This window comes from Vanellus vanellus, assembly GCF_965231255.1.
Source record: "Vanellus vanellus genome assembly, chromosome: 1".
Taxonomy (NCBI): Eukaryota; Metazoa; Chordata; class Aves; order Charadriiformes; family Charadriidae; genus Vanellus; species Vanellus vanellus.
In genome coordinates, this window is record NC_138905.1 from 56,753,346 (window position 1) to 56,772,843 (window position 19,498).

Sequence of the window (19,498 nt, forward strand, 5' to 3'; positions counted from 1 at the left end):
ATGAAGAGTTGCCTGTATAGGCTTCCAGACAACTCAGTTTAAAAGAAATCAAAAAATGTCAATTTATTGCAGTGCAGAGTTTTGTTATCCAGTTACACAAAGTATTAAGCATCTCATCATTATTAAAGCATTTTCATCATTTATCTCATACAGATTTTTTTTCTAAATTTAACCCTAATTCTTTTTGCTTTATGGTAATTCTCCTGGGAGTAGTTACTAAATTTCCATAGCAGTAATTTGGGTAGCATAAGAGCATGTAACCTCAGCCTTGCTCCCTCCATCATAATGAAGATTTTGCCTACAAATGTATTTTTTCTTCACATTATTGAAAATATGACACATGATCAATAGCATGAAACTGCAGAAAACTTTCTCATATGATAATGCTATTGATTTTTAAAAGAAATAATGAAACTAACTGTTAAGACCAAGTTCATCAATACAATCTGACTCCTTTGTTCCCTGCTCCCGAGTAGGACAAAACAATCAGGGTCCCCTGGTTAGCATAACCAGTTTCCTGGAGCTATTGCACAACAGACTGAATAGCCATTTTATACCCTGTTGTTCTCCCCTTGCTCTCACATCCACCTGCACACATCCCCACAGCTCTAAATCACACCCTTCTCCTGAATCTTCTCTATTGCATCGTAGGTTCCCAAAACCCTCCATCTCCATTCTCTTTTACATGCTCTCTCAGTTTGCTACTTCCTACAGCCATCAGGTTCCTTTGCAAAATAATGAATGCAATTTTAGGAAAGACATATTGTATTTTTCACAGATAACAGAGATGGAATGCCAAATTCTGTTAAACGCCAAATTTCTTTTCACTTTGATGACAGAAGCATATCTGCAAATTAGCACCTCTGCTCAGACTACTTTAACAACAGGATTTTACTACTAACTAGTTCTCTGCAAGGCAAAGCAGGCCCCTCATACAATGTGAAATGAGAAAGCCAAGAAAAGCCTCCCGGGCGTCCCCTGAAAGCAAACCAGCTTTCGCACAGGGATGGCTGCTTCTCATTTGAAAATTTTCTCTCCTACTCTGACGACCTTAAGACCTGTGCGATATTTGCAGCAAAATCTCTCCCCGAGTGAACTTGCATGTACCTCATTTTCTCTTTCGCTTCCAGTGATGCCACCAACGCCCTCGTCAAGTAGCTGGCAACTTGTGCTGCCACCGAGAGCTACTCCTGCACCCAAGTGGTTGGAGTGAGGAATCTCTTCTGTGTTAGAGACAGATCGTAAATCTGGCAGTATGGGAGAGGTCATTTGGGAGGTACACCAGGAGTATGTGCGGCCAGAAAAGGGATTCTTCAGTTTCTTGATGAAGGTCATGTAAAATGTTCACAGATTTGGTTTTATTCAAGGGACACTGCAGCATGTGTGTAGGTCCCAGATGATACTCTGATTACCCACCTCTGCCACAACTGAGAAAAAGCCTTCAAAAATTTAGCTTGATAAGACTCAAATTTAATAAATTCTGCAAAACACGCTCCTCTTTACATGGAACAACAAATTCAAAACATTACCAGCAGTTTATGCTGAAGAAATGGCTAAACACTGTGGAAGAATTACAGAATATGGAGCAATATACAGCCTAAATCAGATACAATGAGCATGGGGGGCACAGCAGCCCTAGCACATCCATTATTCCCCACTCAGCAGAGTCACAAATACTTCTTTACTGACAGAAACATTCATCCACAACATTCCTGAGATCTATTGGTGTTTGCAAGTTTCGGGGTTTTCCTGAGAGGAGTAGGAATTAGTGTGTCCCTATATTTGACAATGTTCTTTCAAGTCCAATATAGGTTACAGATAATTTATAGATCTCCCTGAAAAATAATGCTCTTTCTGGAAATGCTTGTATCTATTCAACAGCCATACAACTCGATAGCCTGAGAAATGACTTTCTACAAATTGTTTTATTTTAAAAATAACTTTTTTTATGTATTTCAAAGGCTTATTTACAGTAAATACAATTATTAACTCTGTTAGGTACATGGGCAGATGTGCAGATCAGCACACACATGTTCTCAGGTTGATGTTATTTTAAGCTGCTTACATAGTTCCAAATTCCAAGATCTGTCCCAGTTGACATGGCTCTAACAGGTGTAATTGGAACAATAAACATATTACAGATCAGAGCAATATCAAAAGTATTCATCAGTTCTGTATACACACCTAATAAGCCTTCCGTCTAACAATTTACACTGTACGTATCACTGTAACACATGAGCATCTAACAAAGGCTTCCATCAAAGATTAGCAGCTTCTCTTAACTAGGTAAAAGCTGATACGCTAAACTCAGTAAAAGCATTTACTTTTCATCACATTTAAAAAATAAAATTACAGCATGTCTCGGCTGCCTTTAAACTACCAAATTCAAACCCTAGTGCGTGCACCCAGCTCCCATTAAAAGCAGTAAGAGATGCAAGTAACCGTCCATTTGGCCTTCACTAAGTGAAATGAAACACAGAAGAGAAAAAAAAGAAGCAGCAAAGCAGGTTTTGCTAGAGGTTACACAGCAACAGAGCCAGAGGTTGAACTCAGGAACCCTGACTATCTCCCTGACATGATTCCCACTACATCCACTTTGGGCAATTAGGGCAAACTGGGGAAGAGGCAGTGACATTGATTAGAAAGCAAAATGAATTAGGAAGCAGTGACATTATAGTGGGTCAAAAATAGACAATATAGCAAGAGACAAGAAAGAAAATTGAGAGTAACAGACAAAAAATACTGAAAGCTTCCATGAGAAAGGAAGTAAGATGATGTGATGCAACAGCAAGCATAAACAACAGGAGATGCACTTATGAGAGGCATTTTTTAGACATGTTAAATAGTTGATTGTCAAAATATTTTCAGTAAATACACAGATGCTGTGTTTGCCTCTAGTAGGTGTATTTACTACTGCGTACAATGGCCTAGGTGGTAGACTGATTGTTGAGGGAAGAAAACTTCTTTTACTCTTCATCCATCCTAGCCCCGAATCACATTTGCAGCTGCCTCAAAAATATTATCACAGAGCATTAGTTACTGACCACACTTGGCAAACCCCAAAAGGCAGCTGTGATCATGCTCTCGGTGTTTTGAAAAGGATAATTACTTTAAATTCCATACAAAAGCTGTATAAAGACTTAGGAATCATCATAGGGCAGACTCTTCAAAAATGCAATGTTGAAGTTGCTGGCACTTAGTGCATAAACCAGAAAGGTACTGTGACTGTCCCAGAATCGGACACCTCGCATCTAGGTGACAACCAGCACCTCACCAGTAAAATCCAGCACAGCCAACACGGCCCTACTTCCCAGGATAGAGGTGGGCTCAGAACAGAAGACTGGAATGGACATTTAGGACAAAAAGAAGGGAAGGTGGAAGACAGCAAGAATGGCTGTGTTCAACCTCCTGAGCCCTATCCGCCCCTTCTGAAATTACCAAACATTCCAATAAACTGAAAGACCAGATGACATGTTTTTCCCTGCTGTTGGCCTGTTTTGCATATGCCTGAACAAGGACCAAACACATCCTTATCCTTAAAATACTAAAAGCATTCTCCACTGGCTTCAGAAAAAATTACCTCACAACCAAACCTATCTTCCTGACTACAAAACCCCTTCTTGCAGGGCTCTATAAAAATCAAAGTTGTTTGACACACTATATTCCTCCAAAACAGCATTTATCAAAGCTTCATATAAAGAATCCAGCTGTTGTGAAACTACTGCTAAAGCAGAAAAAAACGGGGCCCTGGTCTCAGCAGTTGCATCTATGCATCTGGAGAGGGACCAGGCAGAGGTCCTGCTGGTGGCACTGACAAAATACGACCCTCCAAGGGCACCAGAACAGATCGATCCACAAAGCAGATGGATGAATCCACCCTCATGTCCTACAACAGCTCAGCATCAGCACTTATCAAATCAGAAGCAAAATGCATACAGAAGACATTGCTTTGCTTTTTCATCCCTCAGTACCCAAGCCTTTTGCATTCCACTTCCCAGACCCAGTCTTCGAAACAGCCATCAACTGTCCACGCCCTCCATCATTTGACAACTACAGCCAGCTTCAGGCATCTGCATCCCTGCAGGGCTGCGTGCTGAGGAGGATGTGAGAGGCAGAGGAGAGGCATCATGAGCTGCGGCCACAGATCTGCTCAATGTGGTAGATCTCCTTGGGACAGTCAGCAGACAAGATGAGAGGCGCATCCTCTGTTATTACAACATCATCCTCAATGCGCACACCAATGCCACGAAACCTCTCTGGGGCACTCGCGTCATCCTCGGGGATATAAATGCCTGAAAGAAGGAAGGGAATTAAAATACACAACACTCTCCAGAACAACACCTTTCCCTTGCTGCACTACCATGCAGGTAGAGCAGGGTTGGATTTTCAACAACAAAACATGAGTTTGATCCCCAAAATTTTTAATACAGAAAGCTACTCTTTTTCCCCTCACTCATGATAGTTGGTAGGCAAAGAAAGGAAAGTGTCCCTTAGTGCCTACAGACACTAGCATGTTAATAAAAACTTCCACAATTACAGCTGGCCTTTCTGCACTTCTTGCTCTCAATGCTATGTACACAATGATGATTTTAACAATGTTCTGAATAGAGCGAGAGAAGACCCAAGCATTAAAAATCAGTTTCCAGCTGACAGCTCCAAATTCAGCGCCAAGCAGAAAGAAAGATTCATCGTGAAATGCCTAATTTGCAAAGCTAAGCTGTGAATGCCTGTAACTGCAGACTGCAATGCTTGAGACTTACACTACCAGTGACTGGTAGTAGTTTAGCTGCAGAAACACAACGCAAGTGAATTTAGCCTGCTTCTCTGCACTGCAATTGACCTGCACTGCTGTGGGTCAAACAGCAGCAGGTCTGAGGTCTATACTACTCTATTAAACAACAGGGTCTGAGGTCTACACTACTCTGCCTTCTGCTGCACAGGCACTTTCTGAGAGTTTATTCCCACAATTTATTACCTTGGCTGTATTTGGTAGGGTAATAAGGTTTTCTAATACTGTAATAATTTTCAGTTTTACCAGAAAGGACATGAATGCTCTGGTCTGAGGGATCAACTAATTACTCAAAGCAATACTGTTATCCTCAGTGTTGGCATGTTTTTGTCCACCACTGACTGCATCGCTTTTTACCTGGTTCAATGGTTATCACTATGCCTGGCTGGAGTGGGAGCGATCTGGATATATCTGGGGTATCATGAACATCCATGCCCAAGTAATGGCCCACGTGATGTGGGCAGTACTTTCGAATAGCCTAGGAGAAGACAAAACAAATATCACGGAGGCAGTTAAACACAGCCCAACCTACTGTTCCAGTACAAAAGATGAGGAGAAGAGACAGAATAGTTATGTGCTTCACTAGCAATCTTACTGCCATGACGAGGTCACCGGGGGCTGTCTTCCATTTACCAGAACTGGATGGTCCTCAAAACCCACCCATACCAGGTGCCTATTATGACCACATTGCAGATTGCCTTTCCCCTCACTGAAAAGAACAGCCCAAGCCCAACACCACCTCAGCATGTCAGGCAAGGCTTTAGTTTTCAGCTCACTGAGCTTTGCTGCCCCAAACCTTTCCATCCCTTAAACATCCAAGCCATGCATTGCTCCCATCAGCAGACCCTTACAACCAGCAGGAGCTGATACAGCTGCTACATGACATGGCAAAGAGGTCTCCTATGCATGACAGAGTGAATGCTGTGCCGATTTTACTCAGCAGCTACAGCAGGATTTTAATCCACCTCTACAGGGCACTAACACCGCCTCCCCCGACATCATCCTAATTCCCCTCCCTCCAGAGAGGAGCTCCTTGACAGCAGGAATCAAAGAGCTAATTCCTCTTCTGCCCCACGGCTCCTCACATTCACTGGGGAGTGAGCTGCAGGCAGATGCTGGTCTTACCTGGCTGTGCTGCCACCTGCCGAGAGAAACTGGCATGATAGCCTCCGTTCACAGGCAATAACTTGTGCTGTTATTACACTGACACTGTAGGACAATTAAATCTGGCAGAAATCTGTCCTGCTGCCAAAGGGCATCCATCACCTGGTTCCACCATCTTTCTTGTATTAGCATCAGCAATCATGCAGGTTTGCAGTGCGTGCGCCAGATAAATTTCTCTAACTGCAAACCAATCCTATTTTATCTGCAGGTTCAGCTCTAAGGCAGACCAGTTTCCCACTCTTGTTCACCAGGTAGCTCTGTGAATCCCAATACTGACACAAAATGGTGCAGAAGAGGCAGCAGGTGGAATGACTGAGAAGAATGGGCTGCACTATTTGGTGGGACTGCAGATTTATGCTATGTTAAAGAGATCAGAAAACATCCAAGCCTGACCTTGGATGACAGTACAACAAAGGAGGTTTCTTTCTGCCAGACAGCCCTGGGCCCAGAATTTTGTGTTAGTGCCAATGTCTCTGTAGGCCCCTTCAGCCTGACTGTAGTCTAAAGCTGCATCTACACTAACAAGTAGTGCAGACCAATGGGAATGGATCTGCAGATTGAAATAGCAAGTGTTGAGGAACAAAGATTCATACTGTGTGTATATAAGACTGGTGGGCGGGTTACTTCAGACCAAATTCTGCACTGAATGGTTGAAACACATCTTCAAGTTTAGTCTTGTGAGAGAAATCCAGTCCTGTGCTGAGACCAGCCCACAACATGAATTAAAGCATAGTGAGTGGGGACAATTAGAAGATTCATCTCAAAAGCACATTCCTGAGCCAATCTAAAGCCACTAACATAACCCAAGGAGAAAACAGTAGGCCTAGTGGGGGAAAACCGGTAAAAAAAACTTCAAGTACCTTGAAGAAGTGGCTGTCAGTGATACTGCTCTTCAGGATCCCCAGCTCTTTCAGCTTCTGTCCAATAAGGCTCAGCATGAGGCTGTAGATATTTTCTAGACTCACGCCTGGGGAGCAGAGGCTCAAGCAGGACTTCTGGATATCCAGGACAGCTTGGTATAGTTCTGCTTGGGGTTTGGTGAACCTGAAAGCCATTGAGAAAAGGAACAAAGGACATTTCTCACCACTGAAGCTCTACTTGGTTTTGGGACAGATTCAGTTCAATGTTGGAGCAGGGAAAGTCTGAAAGGAATGCAACCGGCTCCTTATATGAAATGCCAGACAAGGCATCACTGCACTATGCCCTTCAATACACTGGGTAGAGGCAGGGTTTCTCGGCTGACAACCTAACCCCAAAGCAAAGCAAGCCAAAGCTACTGCAGGAAAAAGAATGCACTTGAGCCAAAACATATAGGAATCAAACACACAACCACAGGGACACCACACCAGCAAATTCACAACTGACAGAGCCACGTGCAGATCAACTAAACTCCTGTTTTCTTACACACAACCAGAGTCAGCCTCAGATGAATGCACCAAAGGTTTGTCTGCACTTTAAGCTTCCTATAATAGCTGAAAATAGCAGTAATCACACATATTCATGTAGTAATTAATGAGGCAGTGGGGAATACAGCTTCTCACACTGAAACATTAGTTGATATAATTTGATTACTCTGAAGAACCACAGAATGGGACACATTAAAAACTACTCACAGAGATTAAACACACATACACTCAATCCATCAATTATTTAAGAGCTTCTCAATGTTCTTCAAAACAGCCTTATCACAGCATACCTTCCATTGATGGGCCAGGTACGTGTGATGTCACTTACGTAGCAGGAGGACTCACATCCACCATCTAGCAAGACCAGTTCACCATCCTGGAGAATAACAGGAAAAAATGCCCTGTAGGTCAGTCCAGCTATTAACTGAATTTATTTTTCTGTTTGAGAGCAGGCAAGGAAATTATGTATTTATTTTTGCAAAGCAGCTGCAGAGATGTGAACTCCTTTTGCAGAACAACACCCAAGGTGCTACTGTTTATAAATAGGTTATTCCAGTTTGATTGTTTCTCTGCAAGGTAGTCTCTGATTGTTATGCTTATCTACAGCCTGAACTCTTAACGCACTGATTTTACTTTGGAGTAAAAAGAAGACATTTTCTGTGAACTATTCTGCAATCTGACACTTCAGTCCCATTCACACGTGGATCGGTTGGTTACTCCAGCAAATTACACCAGTGACTCCTTTCACTAGAAGTTCTCTGCTAGTGACTGATACAGAAGGGTTTTACAACAAAACCACAGATTTCTGAGCTACCCTCAAGACCACCAACAGCTAAAGATTTAGCCTTGTCACAAGGTGAGGACCCAGCAGAATCACTTCTCTGAAATTGTACTACTACTGTAAATGCAGTACTGAATACCATGTTCCTTGTTCTCTTCTGGGACTTTCTTGATGGCTCTAAGATAAACTTCCGAATCTATCTGGTGATAGAAAAATCTTTTGGAGATGTGAACTTCCAACTCACTTCAGCAAAACTGTTCCAGGTCAATTAAATCACTGACTCCACATCTTCCAAAAAAGCCATGCAAAAAAAGACAAAGGGCCAGGAACAAAATCACTGAATTGTTTTCCCTCCTTAAAGGGGCTAACAGCAAATAGAGCAGTGAGATCTGTAAAAGTCTGGATTAAATTCTATATGGATTTATACAACTTGTAATCCAAGACCTTTTATAGAGATTCACTCCACAGATCCATGACTGTGCCAGCAGCCATGATGCAGAATGACAAGGAATAATTAAGGGAAATACATAAGGGAAAAAAACAAGCAGAATTTCACTGCTAGCACTACTTCCAGTGTTAGCTACTATCATTATGTATAGTTAAGTGCCACAAACACTTACACAGTAGATAAACTAGCAGTGAGCAGATCTCACTATCCCACTGAATAGACAGGCCATTAACTATCCATTTAACTTGTATTTTTAACTTTTTCAAAATAGCTGGTTCAATTCTTTAAGTAAAATATGAAATTATAGCACCTGCCCTCTTCCAAACAATTAAACAAGCTAAGTAACAATTTATTGGCTAAGGGAATTCAGCCTGTGGTTTGATTGTGCAGTAAGAGCCTTATGTCATGCATCTTGTCCTCTTTCTTTAAACCCGAGTCCACTAAGTGGTGGACTGAATGAAGTCCACAACAGGCCATAAGCAACCTTCAGATACCTTCCAAATTAGACACTTTGTTAGCCTATTTGGCAACAAAATCTGCAGGAAGTAGCACACAAAGGGAAAGAAAGAGTCAAGTTTACGGGTTTAACTTCCGACTTAACAGCTTGGAAAAAAACAAGTGACAGTCATTTAACTGAACAACTTTAACAGAAGCAACTGGAGTTACTTGAGCATGCCTGACCTTGGATGACAGTACAACAAAGGAGGTTTCTTTCTGCCAAAAGCAGCCTGTCATATCTTTTGTGTATCTGTCTCTGCAGATCATTTCAAGGTCTGCTAGCATGCCAGCTTCAAGAAAAGACAATGCTAGTAGGAAAGTTTCATCTTGTGTTAAGACAGAGGAAAAATACGTTCCTCTGAAAAATCAATCATGAGTACAGCAGTGGGGGAATACTGCTCCTAAAAATACTTAACTGTCTATAGGTGTATTGCGACGAAAGCTACTGAAGGTTCAATTCAATAATGTGAATCTTCAGAATAAGACAAGACACCTTAATTTACCTACAGCCATCTAATCCACCTCTCAACATTTAACACTGATCCTTTCCCTCCTTGTTCCCCTTCCCTGCTTTACTGGCCTACACAGAGTCCAAAATGCTTTTCAGCTTCGCCAGAGCAGGAATGCACTATTACATCTTATGTTGCAAAGCAAGGCAAAGCAATGCAAGAAGACACCCACAATGCCTTCACTCTGCCTGCTGCTGCAGTTCGTCTCATGAGGTGAGCAATCCACCCAGCATGGCGCGCTGCTGCACAGTGTGGGAGCAGACGTGCTCTCTAAATGAAGTAATTTGCAAGCTTGTTTGCAAGTCCTTCCACTGTTCAGAAAATATTGCCAAAAGAGCAAAGAGGAAAGAAAGAGACTAGACGGAGTGAAGTTAATCTTTCACTGACAGTAAAACTAACCAGGGCAGGATTCCTTTCTCGTGCTCACTTGAAAATATGTATTTAAGGGTTTTGATTTGTTTGGTCAAAACGAAGAGCAGCTAGCAGACACATATGGGGACAGTGTGTCACAGCACTGCATTTTAAGTTACCAGACAGCATATGATTTACCTTGATGAGCTGATTGTTCTTCACATAGTGCAAAGTGTTGGATCTATTGCCACCAGCAACAACAGGCGGGTAGGCCAAAATGTCAGCACCACGAGCCCGGCACTCAAATTCAAACTGGAATACCAATTCAGAGAGGAAGTTAGTGTGGGTTCAGGTGATTAACTGCCTTGGGGCTATTATAATTCACATCCTACAACTGTTTTCTTAATTTGTACAACACAAAGGGAAGCTGGAAAGTCAGTTCACTAAATGAAAGCAGCCTTGAAGGTTTTGCAAGAACTGGAGGAAAAAAAATACAGAAATATCCACTTTTCAAGAGAGTGTTTTAAGCCTGCATCTGGCCTCATGGAAGCTCTTTCTGGTGCAAGCTGTTCAACACTGTACCAAACGTTCATTACGTTGTCATAAATCCAGGTGAAGATTGCTTCTTATATATAAAAAAAAACCAAACCAAAAACCAACAGAAAAAAAGACACTGTAAGCCTCAAGATCTTTACCTTTCTTTAGTGAAGAAGCTGATGAAAGCATGGAAACAAATAAATTTACATCTATAAAGACCTTCTATATCCTCAATATATTAATAACATCTTTTCTATAATTAGCAAAACCACATGGGGCAGAACACTCCAGGATGCCTACATGTAGTGAAGCAGGTGTTACAATCCTGATCTGCAGTGAAAAATTCATCTGTAAAATACACTTTAATTAAAATAATTTTCTTTACAAGTCAGTACTGCTGCTCAGTGCCATGTCAGCACAGGCTCATCTATGTCACAACGGAGGGTCAAATCCTGTTGATGTTTCTCAAACAGGCATCTCACTGCAATTCCTTACAAAATTCCATACAAAACGTGCAGAGCCATTAGTCTGTATTTTGTAAGTGAGAGGCATCTACACTGCTTCAAGATAGCTGTGGTAATCTTATATAGTAAGAGGGTAGAATCAAGAGATCAGGCTTTACAAACAGGTGTTATAACTACTTAAATTCTGTACAACAGAACTGTATTATAGAATAAGATAATAACTATATCTCTGATTGTTTAGCATGTTTTGCATTTAAATATAGTAGAAAAAAAAAAACATCAATAGCAGATAAATTTAGACAATTACTATGTTCCTTCAATAAGGGTACGGGAAGTACAGCTGAAGAATTCCTCACACTGACTTTTCTGCATGTCCTTGGAACCACAAGAGTTGGGTGAAGGAGAAATGTGGTACAGTGGGAGGCACATTATAGAGAGATCTGACGTTTCAAGTTTCCTGGAAGGATAACCACCATCCAGCCCTTCTAACCCACCTCCAACAACGAAGTACTCACCTTTGCATACAGAAAGGCTTCATCCACTGGGGATTTGCTGGCAAACATTGTCTCTATGAAAGCCTATGAAAAAGAAGGGCCTTTAAGTTAGCAAAGGAGCCTGAACTTGAAAGAAGTTCTCTTTTTCACCTGTTGTCTTTTGAGGAAGGCCAAAAATCAGCTAACCCAGAACACAGGAAACAGAGGCAACTGAAAATGTAGAGTGTTGTCAAGACTAGAACCAATTAAGTTCTGTTTCCCATGAAACTGCATTTAAGAGCTGATTGACTCTAGTTTTTGAAAAAAGATTAGATTATTGAATCTGACCCCATGGGTTGGCATTTTACAAGTTGTCTCACATATGGATTCTCTCGCATATAACAGGAGTGCCCTATGCAGTTTTTTCTTCAAAGAACAAGCTGTGCCTCTCTTTTCTATTTGGCTATCTATTTTAATAATATTTACAAAAACCTAATTGCATTTGAAGTTATCTGTCAGATTTGTTTAACGCTGGCCAATGAGTTCAAAAGGTATTTGAGGGATAAGGGGGAATTCAGAGACATACACAGGCAAAAACCCTGTTTCCTCAAAAACAACAGGATAAATGGGAAAGAAAATGGTGCAGGGAAGTTGGGAAAAGAGTAGGGAGGCTACCCCTCTTCCTGAATAGATATCGCTTTTAAATAAATTTAACTGCTGCTAGCTTTTCTTCATTGGAATTACACTAATTGAGAGAAGCTGGTAGCCCAAGCAGACTTCCTGTTTCTCCTTGTCCTGCAGAAGGACTGAGCCCAGTCGATGGTTGAGACATAGCAGTTCAATAACAGATTAGACCAAAGCTACCCTTCTAGCCCATCTCACTCCATCAAATCCCTCTTCTTTCTTCTTTAAAGGAATGTACTGGTTCATTTGGAGAGCACATGACCCCGTACCTCTGCTGTCACCCGTCCAGCTATCTTCATCCTTTCAATCTCTGCAGGAGATTTGATCAGCCGAAGGTTTTGCACTAGATGTCGGATGCCCTGGATGTGGTTTTTGTTCCGAGCTTTTATCTCAGCCAAGGGCTGCATGTAGTCAGAGTGCAGCTCTGTATGCACTGGTTTCACCAAGTCGTACCAAACAATGTTTGACTCACCTGGAATACAAAATAAAAGCTGACAGAGACGAAGATAAATGTAGAAATTTCCTCACCATACTGAACAAACTTACTCCTCCTAAAGTAGACCTGTTGCTGTATTTGAGAAATTAATTTCCTCTGAATCTGCATTTACAGACCATATAGACATTTTTACTGTCATAGGATGCTATTGATCTCTTCAAAATCTGTAAGATTACCAATGCATAGCATGTAGATTTGACAAACCCCCACTTCCATGATCATCACTGAATGTATATTACACAGATTCATTCAGAGTGAGCATATCAAAGTTGCACTTATGTAAGCTAAGTTGCCATTGCAGGGCAGTGGTGCATGTTCTCAATCATTCCCTCATGTAGCCTGTCTCCCCGATGCCGTAAGGCAATTTACCTTTTACCCATCACATGGAATCAGGGTCACTATCAACCTACACTTCAGAATCTCTTTGGAGAACAACTGCTAATCTCAGCCATTCAGAGAAGATGAATTTACTGAGGACAAACATACTAACCTACATGGAAATTTATTTAGAACATCAGTTAGCAACCACATTCTCCCCACAGGAATGTTTAAATGGGAATGAGTAGAAAAGCCAGGCTGAGTCCCAGCTAAGGTTTACCTAGGCCTTCCTTCTTTGGTGACGGCAGCCATTAGCATGTGCTTCCAAAAAGTCTCTAATAAAAAGGGCATTCATGAAAAATATTTCCCCTAGCACATCCTCCCCAATTCTGGTTTCTTCATTTCAAGGCTGCAGTGATTAACTACTTTTCACATTCCTTTCCCCCATGGAAACTTTTGACTCCATTTACACTTTTGACATTCACAGAATCACAGAATTATCAGAGTTGGAAGGGACCTCTAGAGATCATCTAGTCCAACTCCCCTGCTAAAGCAGGATTGCCTAGAGCACATTACTCAGGACTGCATCCAGGCAGGTCTTGAAAATCTCCAGGGAAGGGGACTCCACAACCTCCCTGGGCAGCCTGTTCCAGTGCTCTGTCACCCTCACCGTAAAGAACTGTTTCCGTGTATTTGAACGGAACTTCCTGTGTTCTAACTTGTGCCCATTGCCCCTCGTCCTGTCACTTGGAACCATTGAAAAGAGCCTGGCTCCATCCTCCTTCAACCCACCCTTTAGATACTTGTACGCGAAAACCTTCCAAACCTTCCATGAACGATCTACAACTTAAAACTTACAAGGTGTCAAAACCTGCCATCTGATCATTTTATTCAGTGTTCCCTTTGTTTGTAAATTATGAAAAACAGCAACTAACCATTCCTACTCATCCTCTCTGCACTTGCCATAATCATACACATCTCATGCCTTACCCTCCGTTTTCTCTTTTTCAAACTGAGGTCTGTCCAGCGTGTATCTCATACATACTCCATACTTTTTATCATCCTTGTTGCCCTTTCTGTGACTTTTTTATTTTCATATATCCTTTTTTGAAACAAAATTACTAGAATCTGAGATTGTATTTAAGACTCCAGCATTCACTCTATGTATTTGTGTAACTCCCCCAAGCAGTTGCCCTTTTTATATTGACATAAGCCTTCAACTTCCTTTTATAACGCATTTAAGTTCACCTTGGATTATAGGTATTGAGGCGACATGGTGATGTTAGATGCAAAAGAACACATCTAAAGGACAGAAACGTTTGTATTTCAAGAGTAAGTTAACCTGTACCTAAAAAAGCTGAGTGGTCTAACAACCTCCCTGTGGGGATCATTTTTCAAGTGTATTATGACAAAAGTATCTTCAGGTTTCCTATGCTTTATCTGGTTCTGGCTCTGTCAGCAAAAACATAACTAAAACAGTAATACAGTTTGCAACGGTCTCTTGTTTATCTTGTTCCTTACATTTCACAGACGTGTACACTGGCATTCACATGGGCACACCAGAAATTCAGACAGGAGGAAAATCTATTATTTTCGAAACTACATTTCCATTGGTGATGCCCAAGAAGCTAACAAGAACTTCCAACTGTCTTTGTCATACTGTCATACCCTTGGCACCACCCCAAGTTCATGGTAGTCTTGAATTGGTGTCACAGACCACCTTTCAAACCCATGCCATGCAGACCCTGCAAACCACGGCTCATCTCATTCCCCCCTCCATGTTTTGTTACCTTTCAGCTTGGCCACCAAGTGCCTGAACTCGTCGACAGTGTAAGCTTCATCTACTCCTGTGAGAGCAATTGCCCCATCTGTGCCTGATCTGGGCCCATCCCACAACTCTCGGCTTGGATCTCTCCGGGGCACAAAAAGTATGGATTTGTGGGAGGGCAGTGCTTTGCCAGGAATGCTCTGCAGCACCAGGATGCTGTTAGGCTCCTGGAACCCACAGAGGTACAGGAAGTTAGTGTCCTGGTGGAAAACATAGGGGATGTCATTGGTCATGTAATATGTGGGGTTGGATAGCAGAATCACTGTGTGGTCCAATCCATCCCAGCCATGGGCTTCCTTTTGGATCGACGCCATCAGTTTGTGTCGGCGAAGGGCATATTCCTCCTGGGACAGCCCTGGGGTTACCTCTCCTACGAATACAAAACAAATCAAATCAAGAAATTCAAAGCACTCGTGATATTTTACTAACTACATGCCTGATTCCTGCCTACTCCCTGACACCTTTCATATGCATGGCTTCCTTGTGGTCCCTCATTAGTCTTTCCATTGCTCGCTCATGCACCTCTTCAGCTTTCATCCCTACAGTACATCCTCACTCAATCTGCTCCTCCATCATGCAAAGACAGGAATCTATTTTCACAAATCAGATTTTCTGTTATGTATTTCAGTGCAAAAGCAGAAATCACAAAACCCGGTAGATATAGACAAACATCCAAAACAGATGGATGTTTTCAGAAAGGCATGTAAAAAAAGGGGAAGGGGGGGCAAGGCAAACTGGACTTTGACTGCTGAAAACTGATGTTTTTTATAGCATCTGGACATTGAACAGAAGATTACCTCCTGAGGTTGAGCATTAATTTACTCAGATAAAGCTAGAATGTCTCTTCAAATACACACTAAGTCAACTCATAAAGTAACTACTTCTAAACCATAAGGGGTGGATTGAGTGTTACAGATACTGGGAGATCAGGCAGAAACAGTGGTTGCAGAGTCTAACCAGTCACAAGATTCCAGACAGAAAGAAACTACAAACTGCAGGCTGGCGGCAGACTCCAATTAAGAGAAGAGAAGAGGATCTTCTCCAGGGCTGATGTAGCTTTTCTCAATAATTAACAATTTGGATTTGTCCAAAGTTAAATACTATATTCCAAATTACTCTAACTAAACAAATGATCTCTCAGATGAAAGTACGTTTTAAACTGCTCCAGTCACGAAGGATATGAAGTACAGCGATCAAGATACTCACCAAAACCAGACTGAAGTTGAAAGAACAACCAACAACAGCTTAAGTATGTATTTTTAAAAATGTGAGACTCCTTAACTATAAATTAATATATAAGCCTTAATCAGTACTTTTGCTAACACCCTATTTTTAATATAGATTGCATTTTCATACTGTTAACTTTCTACTTTCATACTCTCTTCTTCCTCTTTAATGCATTAAGCAGACATTTCTAGAATAAAATTGAAATTTGACTTGTGCTGTACGTGGATTCTTGTATGGGTGGGGAAGTTCTATACAGAATGTTTTTCCTTGACAAAAGAGAGTTTAAGAAAATCACATACATTGTATTTGCATTAAACGTTACACTTTTTCAACACCATACATCCCCAATACCTATTTGGTGTAAAAGTTTGGGTTTTTTTAAAGAAAAAAACAAAACCACCAAATTTGTTTTACTCTGTAGATCTACAAATGACAGAGAACACAGAAATTGTTTTAATGCAATCTGACTGCACATTTCTGCAATATTATACTGCAAATTTCCTATGCTCTGCTGCATTCCAGTCAGTTTTCTATCACAAACAGGCCAGTGAAGTTTAGAAGCTACAGCAGGGTGGAACATAGGAATCCCATCTGTCTTCTAGCCTGGAAATTCTCTTTGCCTGAAAAGCATTTTCTTTTTAAAACAATAATTGCAATAAAACAATGTTGTATTATTTTAAGGAAAACACCACTCCTTTATTAAACACAGAATTGCTATGAGCAGCTACAGTTAAATCTCCAGTGTTTCAGCTGTGAGTACTTTTAAAGTGTCAGCCTCATTTACTGTGAGCTGTTAATCAGTGCGCTGCGCAACCTGATCTAATCTTGAAGTTAGCAGAGCTTTGAGCAGAGGGTGGACCTGCTAACTTCATGAGGTTCCTTCTGATCTGAGTTAATCTACAGTTGAATATGTAAGTGCATGGTTCATCTATTCTCTCTGTATACCTACCTACGGAAAAAGAACACAGAACCAGAATGTTTTCCTGGCATGTTCCTGAATATATTTTTACTTCCGATTATTTTTTTTAGATTTAATCACAATCACCTCATACCTACATGCTCATTTTCATTTATCTCATAAAACTGGACAACCTCAGCTTCTCTTTCATCACTACCATCTAACTTTATAGCCACAAGTCTCTTTTTCCACAAGTTTTTCCTCACAGCTTGAATACTCTTCTTAAGGTGGCATGTTCTTTAGACTAGTGGTGTCCATCTATCAATATGTCTCTCCCCAATCTCCTTTTCTGAATGACACCTTTATTTTGTGACTCACAAGACATTGGTTATAAAGCACTCTGGCAGTTCCGGTTGCAGAAAGGTCTCCCCCTTAACATATGTATTTGCAGGACAAGAGCTCACAAAATGCCACTGCAGTACTGAGGTCAGTGACACTGAGCGCTCCGTGAGAAAAAGGTAAAAAGCTAACACATGAAGCCTATAGATACCTGTATGATACAGCAAAACAATAGCCTGTCCTAGACATCTCAACAAGACAGAGACAAGAAAGAATACCAATGATTGGCTCACACAGGGCCTGAACCTAACCTGGTTTGAGAAGGTGTGGGTGTGTGAAGGGGCTGGGCTGGCCCAAATACCGGTTTGGAATCTTCTTCTGCTGGGCAGGCTGGATAGAAAATCTTCGGAGAGCACATGACTTGCAAACTAGAGGAAAAAAAAAATGCAGCATGTCAAGGTAAGACCTTTCCAGTTAGCAAACTTCAGAATTATACTCCAGTCATCTGACTCTTAGTAACATTCACTTATCTTATAGGACTTAAATATCTTAAGTTAAAGATATTTAAGAAAAGTTAAAAGACTTAACTTTTCTATTTGTTGTGTACCCTAATAGTTTATGAAACAATGTGTACACAATTCAACTAATGATCAAATATTTATAAAACAGATTGAAAGAAATTAACATATGCTAAACCTGACAATCCAGAAAGAAAATCCAGAAAGCTATGTTGGTTTGCACATGCCTGATTTCTACACTTGTTCTCCCTCCCTTGCTTCTCTCAAACACTGCAGGACTTAAAAGCGCAATGCCTGTATATCGTCACTTCTTGACTATGTCTTCAAGAATACCGCTCATATAGAACAATTATACAGTTTTCAAGGCCCTTCCAGTTCCACAATTTTTTTTTGTATGAAAGATACTTGAGTCCCTGTTTATTTATTTAACTTACTTGACAGTAGCATTAGCCAAACTGAAAACAGTTCCTCAGCATACAGTTATGTATTCCTCTTCTGAATTCACACACAGCCAAAGCAGACAAATTTTAAACAGAATTACAAGCATGCATTTGGGAGCTGGAGGTACGCACGATAAGACAACAGCAAAGATTAAATATCATTGCCACAAACTTTACCAACTTTGTAATTCTCAGTCACCACCTTTTGCAGCTGAAGAATTGCCTAGATAGAAATCATCAGACACATGGAAAGGATGGTAGTCAGTTTCCTAACATCTACCAGCTGATGTTTTGGAAACTGGTTCTCTTTTGTGTCACTTACCACATGCCTACTACAAAATCAATTCATGCCGCCATAGCATGGCACTGGATTCTTAGGACAAATGATAATCAACTCTTCACAGGCATAAGCAAATATAACACAGTGTAGCTGCCTGCTTTTCAGGGGGCTGAGACTCAGAAACTTATAGCAGAACACATAGGCTGTGGATTTTCTGTGGGAGCCAGTATGATTAGCCGCCAATTGATGATTACTTATGCATGACAACTGATAGTCATAACATACAGCATTGACTATGTTGATGATTGACTGGAGTGACAATCTGGAGACCCAGGCAGTGAAATACGATTACAGCTTTTTGCGCAGTTTTAAAAGAGAGGGTTTTCACTGCTTCCCTCCACCTACAGAAAACAAATAGGATAGCTTGACGCGAGACAAAGGAACACAAGGGTTAAATAAAGTAATATTTTGAAGACAGCAAGGAGCTTCCCACATCGTTGCCTTCTTTTTCAAATAACAAGACATTCTTCCCTCGGGTTCAACCGTGACCCGGCCCACGGCTTCGCTGCCGGAGAGGGCCGCTTTCCCGCGACCCTCGCACCCACAGCGAACCGGGTGTTGGGGGGAGAAGGAAAGGCTGTAAGCAGCGGTAACGCCCAGCGTGCCCCGGATGGTCAGTGACCAGAGGCCCGGGGGGCCGGACGGGGCCCAAGCGGCACCGAACGGGGCTGCGCCGGTGAGGTGAAGTAAGACGGGAGGGGGGAGTGGAGGAGTCTCTGACCTGAGAAGCCGCGCCAACCCCTCACCGCCACAACAAGCCCCTGAGCCGGAAGGCGCGACATGCCGGAGGGAGGCGGCTGGCGCCGGGGCTCTGCCCACCCACCACCCCCTGCACCGGCCCGGCCCGGCCCAGCCCAACCCGCGCCTGGCGGGGCCTTCCCCCGCCGCCGCGCCGCGCGCTGACGCCATCAACGAGCGCCGGCGCCAACGAGCGGCACCACACCGGCATAGGCGCCCGCGGAGGCCGCCTGTCTCGCCCGTAGGGGAGAT

The 19,498-nt window shown here is 41.9% G+C and overlaps 1 protein-coding gene across 1 annotated transcript; it reads right to left on the minus strand.

The window, feature by feature from the left end:
• Positions 1–1,448: 1,448 nt before the first annotated feature.
• XPNPEP3 (X-prolyl aminopeptidase 3) lies at positions 1,449–19,337 on the minus strand. Its single transcript, XM_082487040.1, has 10 exons — positions 19,230–19,337; positions 17,522–17,638; positions 14,709–15,116; positions 12,374–12,576; positions 11,463–11,525; positions 10,145–10,258; positions 7,650–7,735; positions 6,814–6,997; positions 5,147–5,267; positions 1,449–4,292 (listed from the first exon to the last, which is right to left on the minus strand). The coding sequence occupies exons 1-10, from the start codon at positions 19,288–19,290 to the stop codon at positions 4,126–4,128; spliced, it is 1,524 nt and encodes a 507-aa protein (XP_082343166.1). The 5' UTR covers positions 19,291–19,337; the 3' UTR covers positions 1,449–4,125.
• Positions 19,338–19,498: the final 161 nt, after the last annotated feature.

Bases quoted from the DNA above. Each gene is read 5' to 3' on its own strand.
- XPNPEP3 (XM_082487040.1), bottom strand. From the start codon at position 19,290: ATGTCGCGCCTTCCGGCTCAGGGGCTTGTTGTGGCGGTGAGGGGTTGG. The intron at 12,577-14,708 runs GTAACAAAACAT...TTTGTATTCCAG, and splicing joins CTTGGTGGCCAAGCTGAAAG to GTGAGTCAAACATTGTTTGG. The intron at 6,998-7,649 runs GTATGCTGTGAT...AATGGCTTTCAG, and splicing joins ACCTGGCCCATCAATGGAAG to GTTCACCAAACCCCAAGCAG.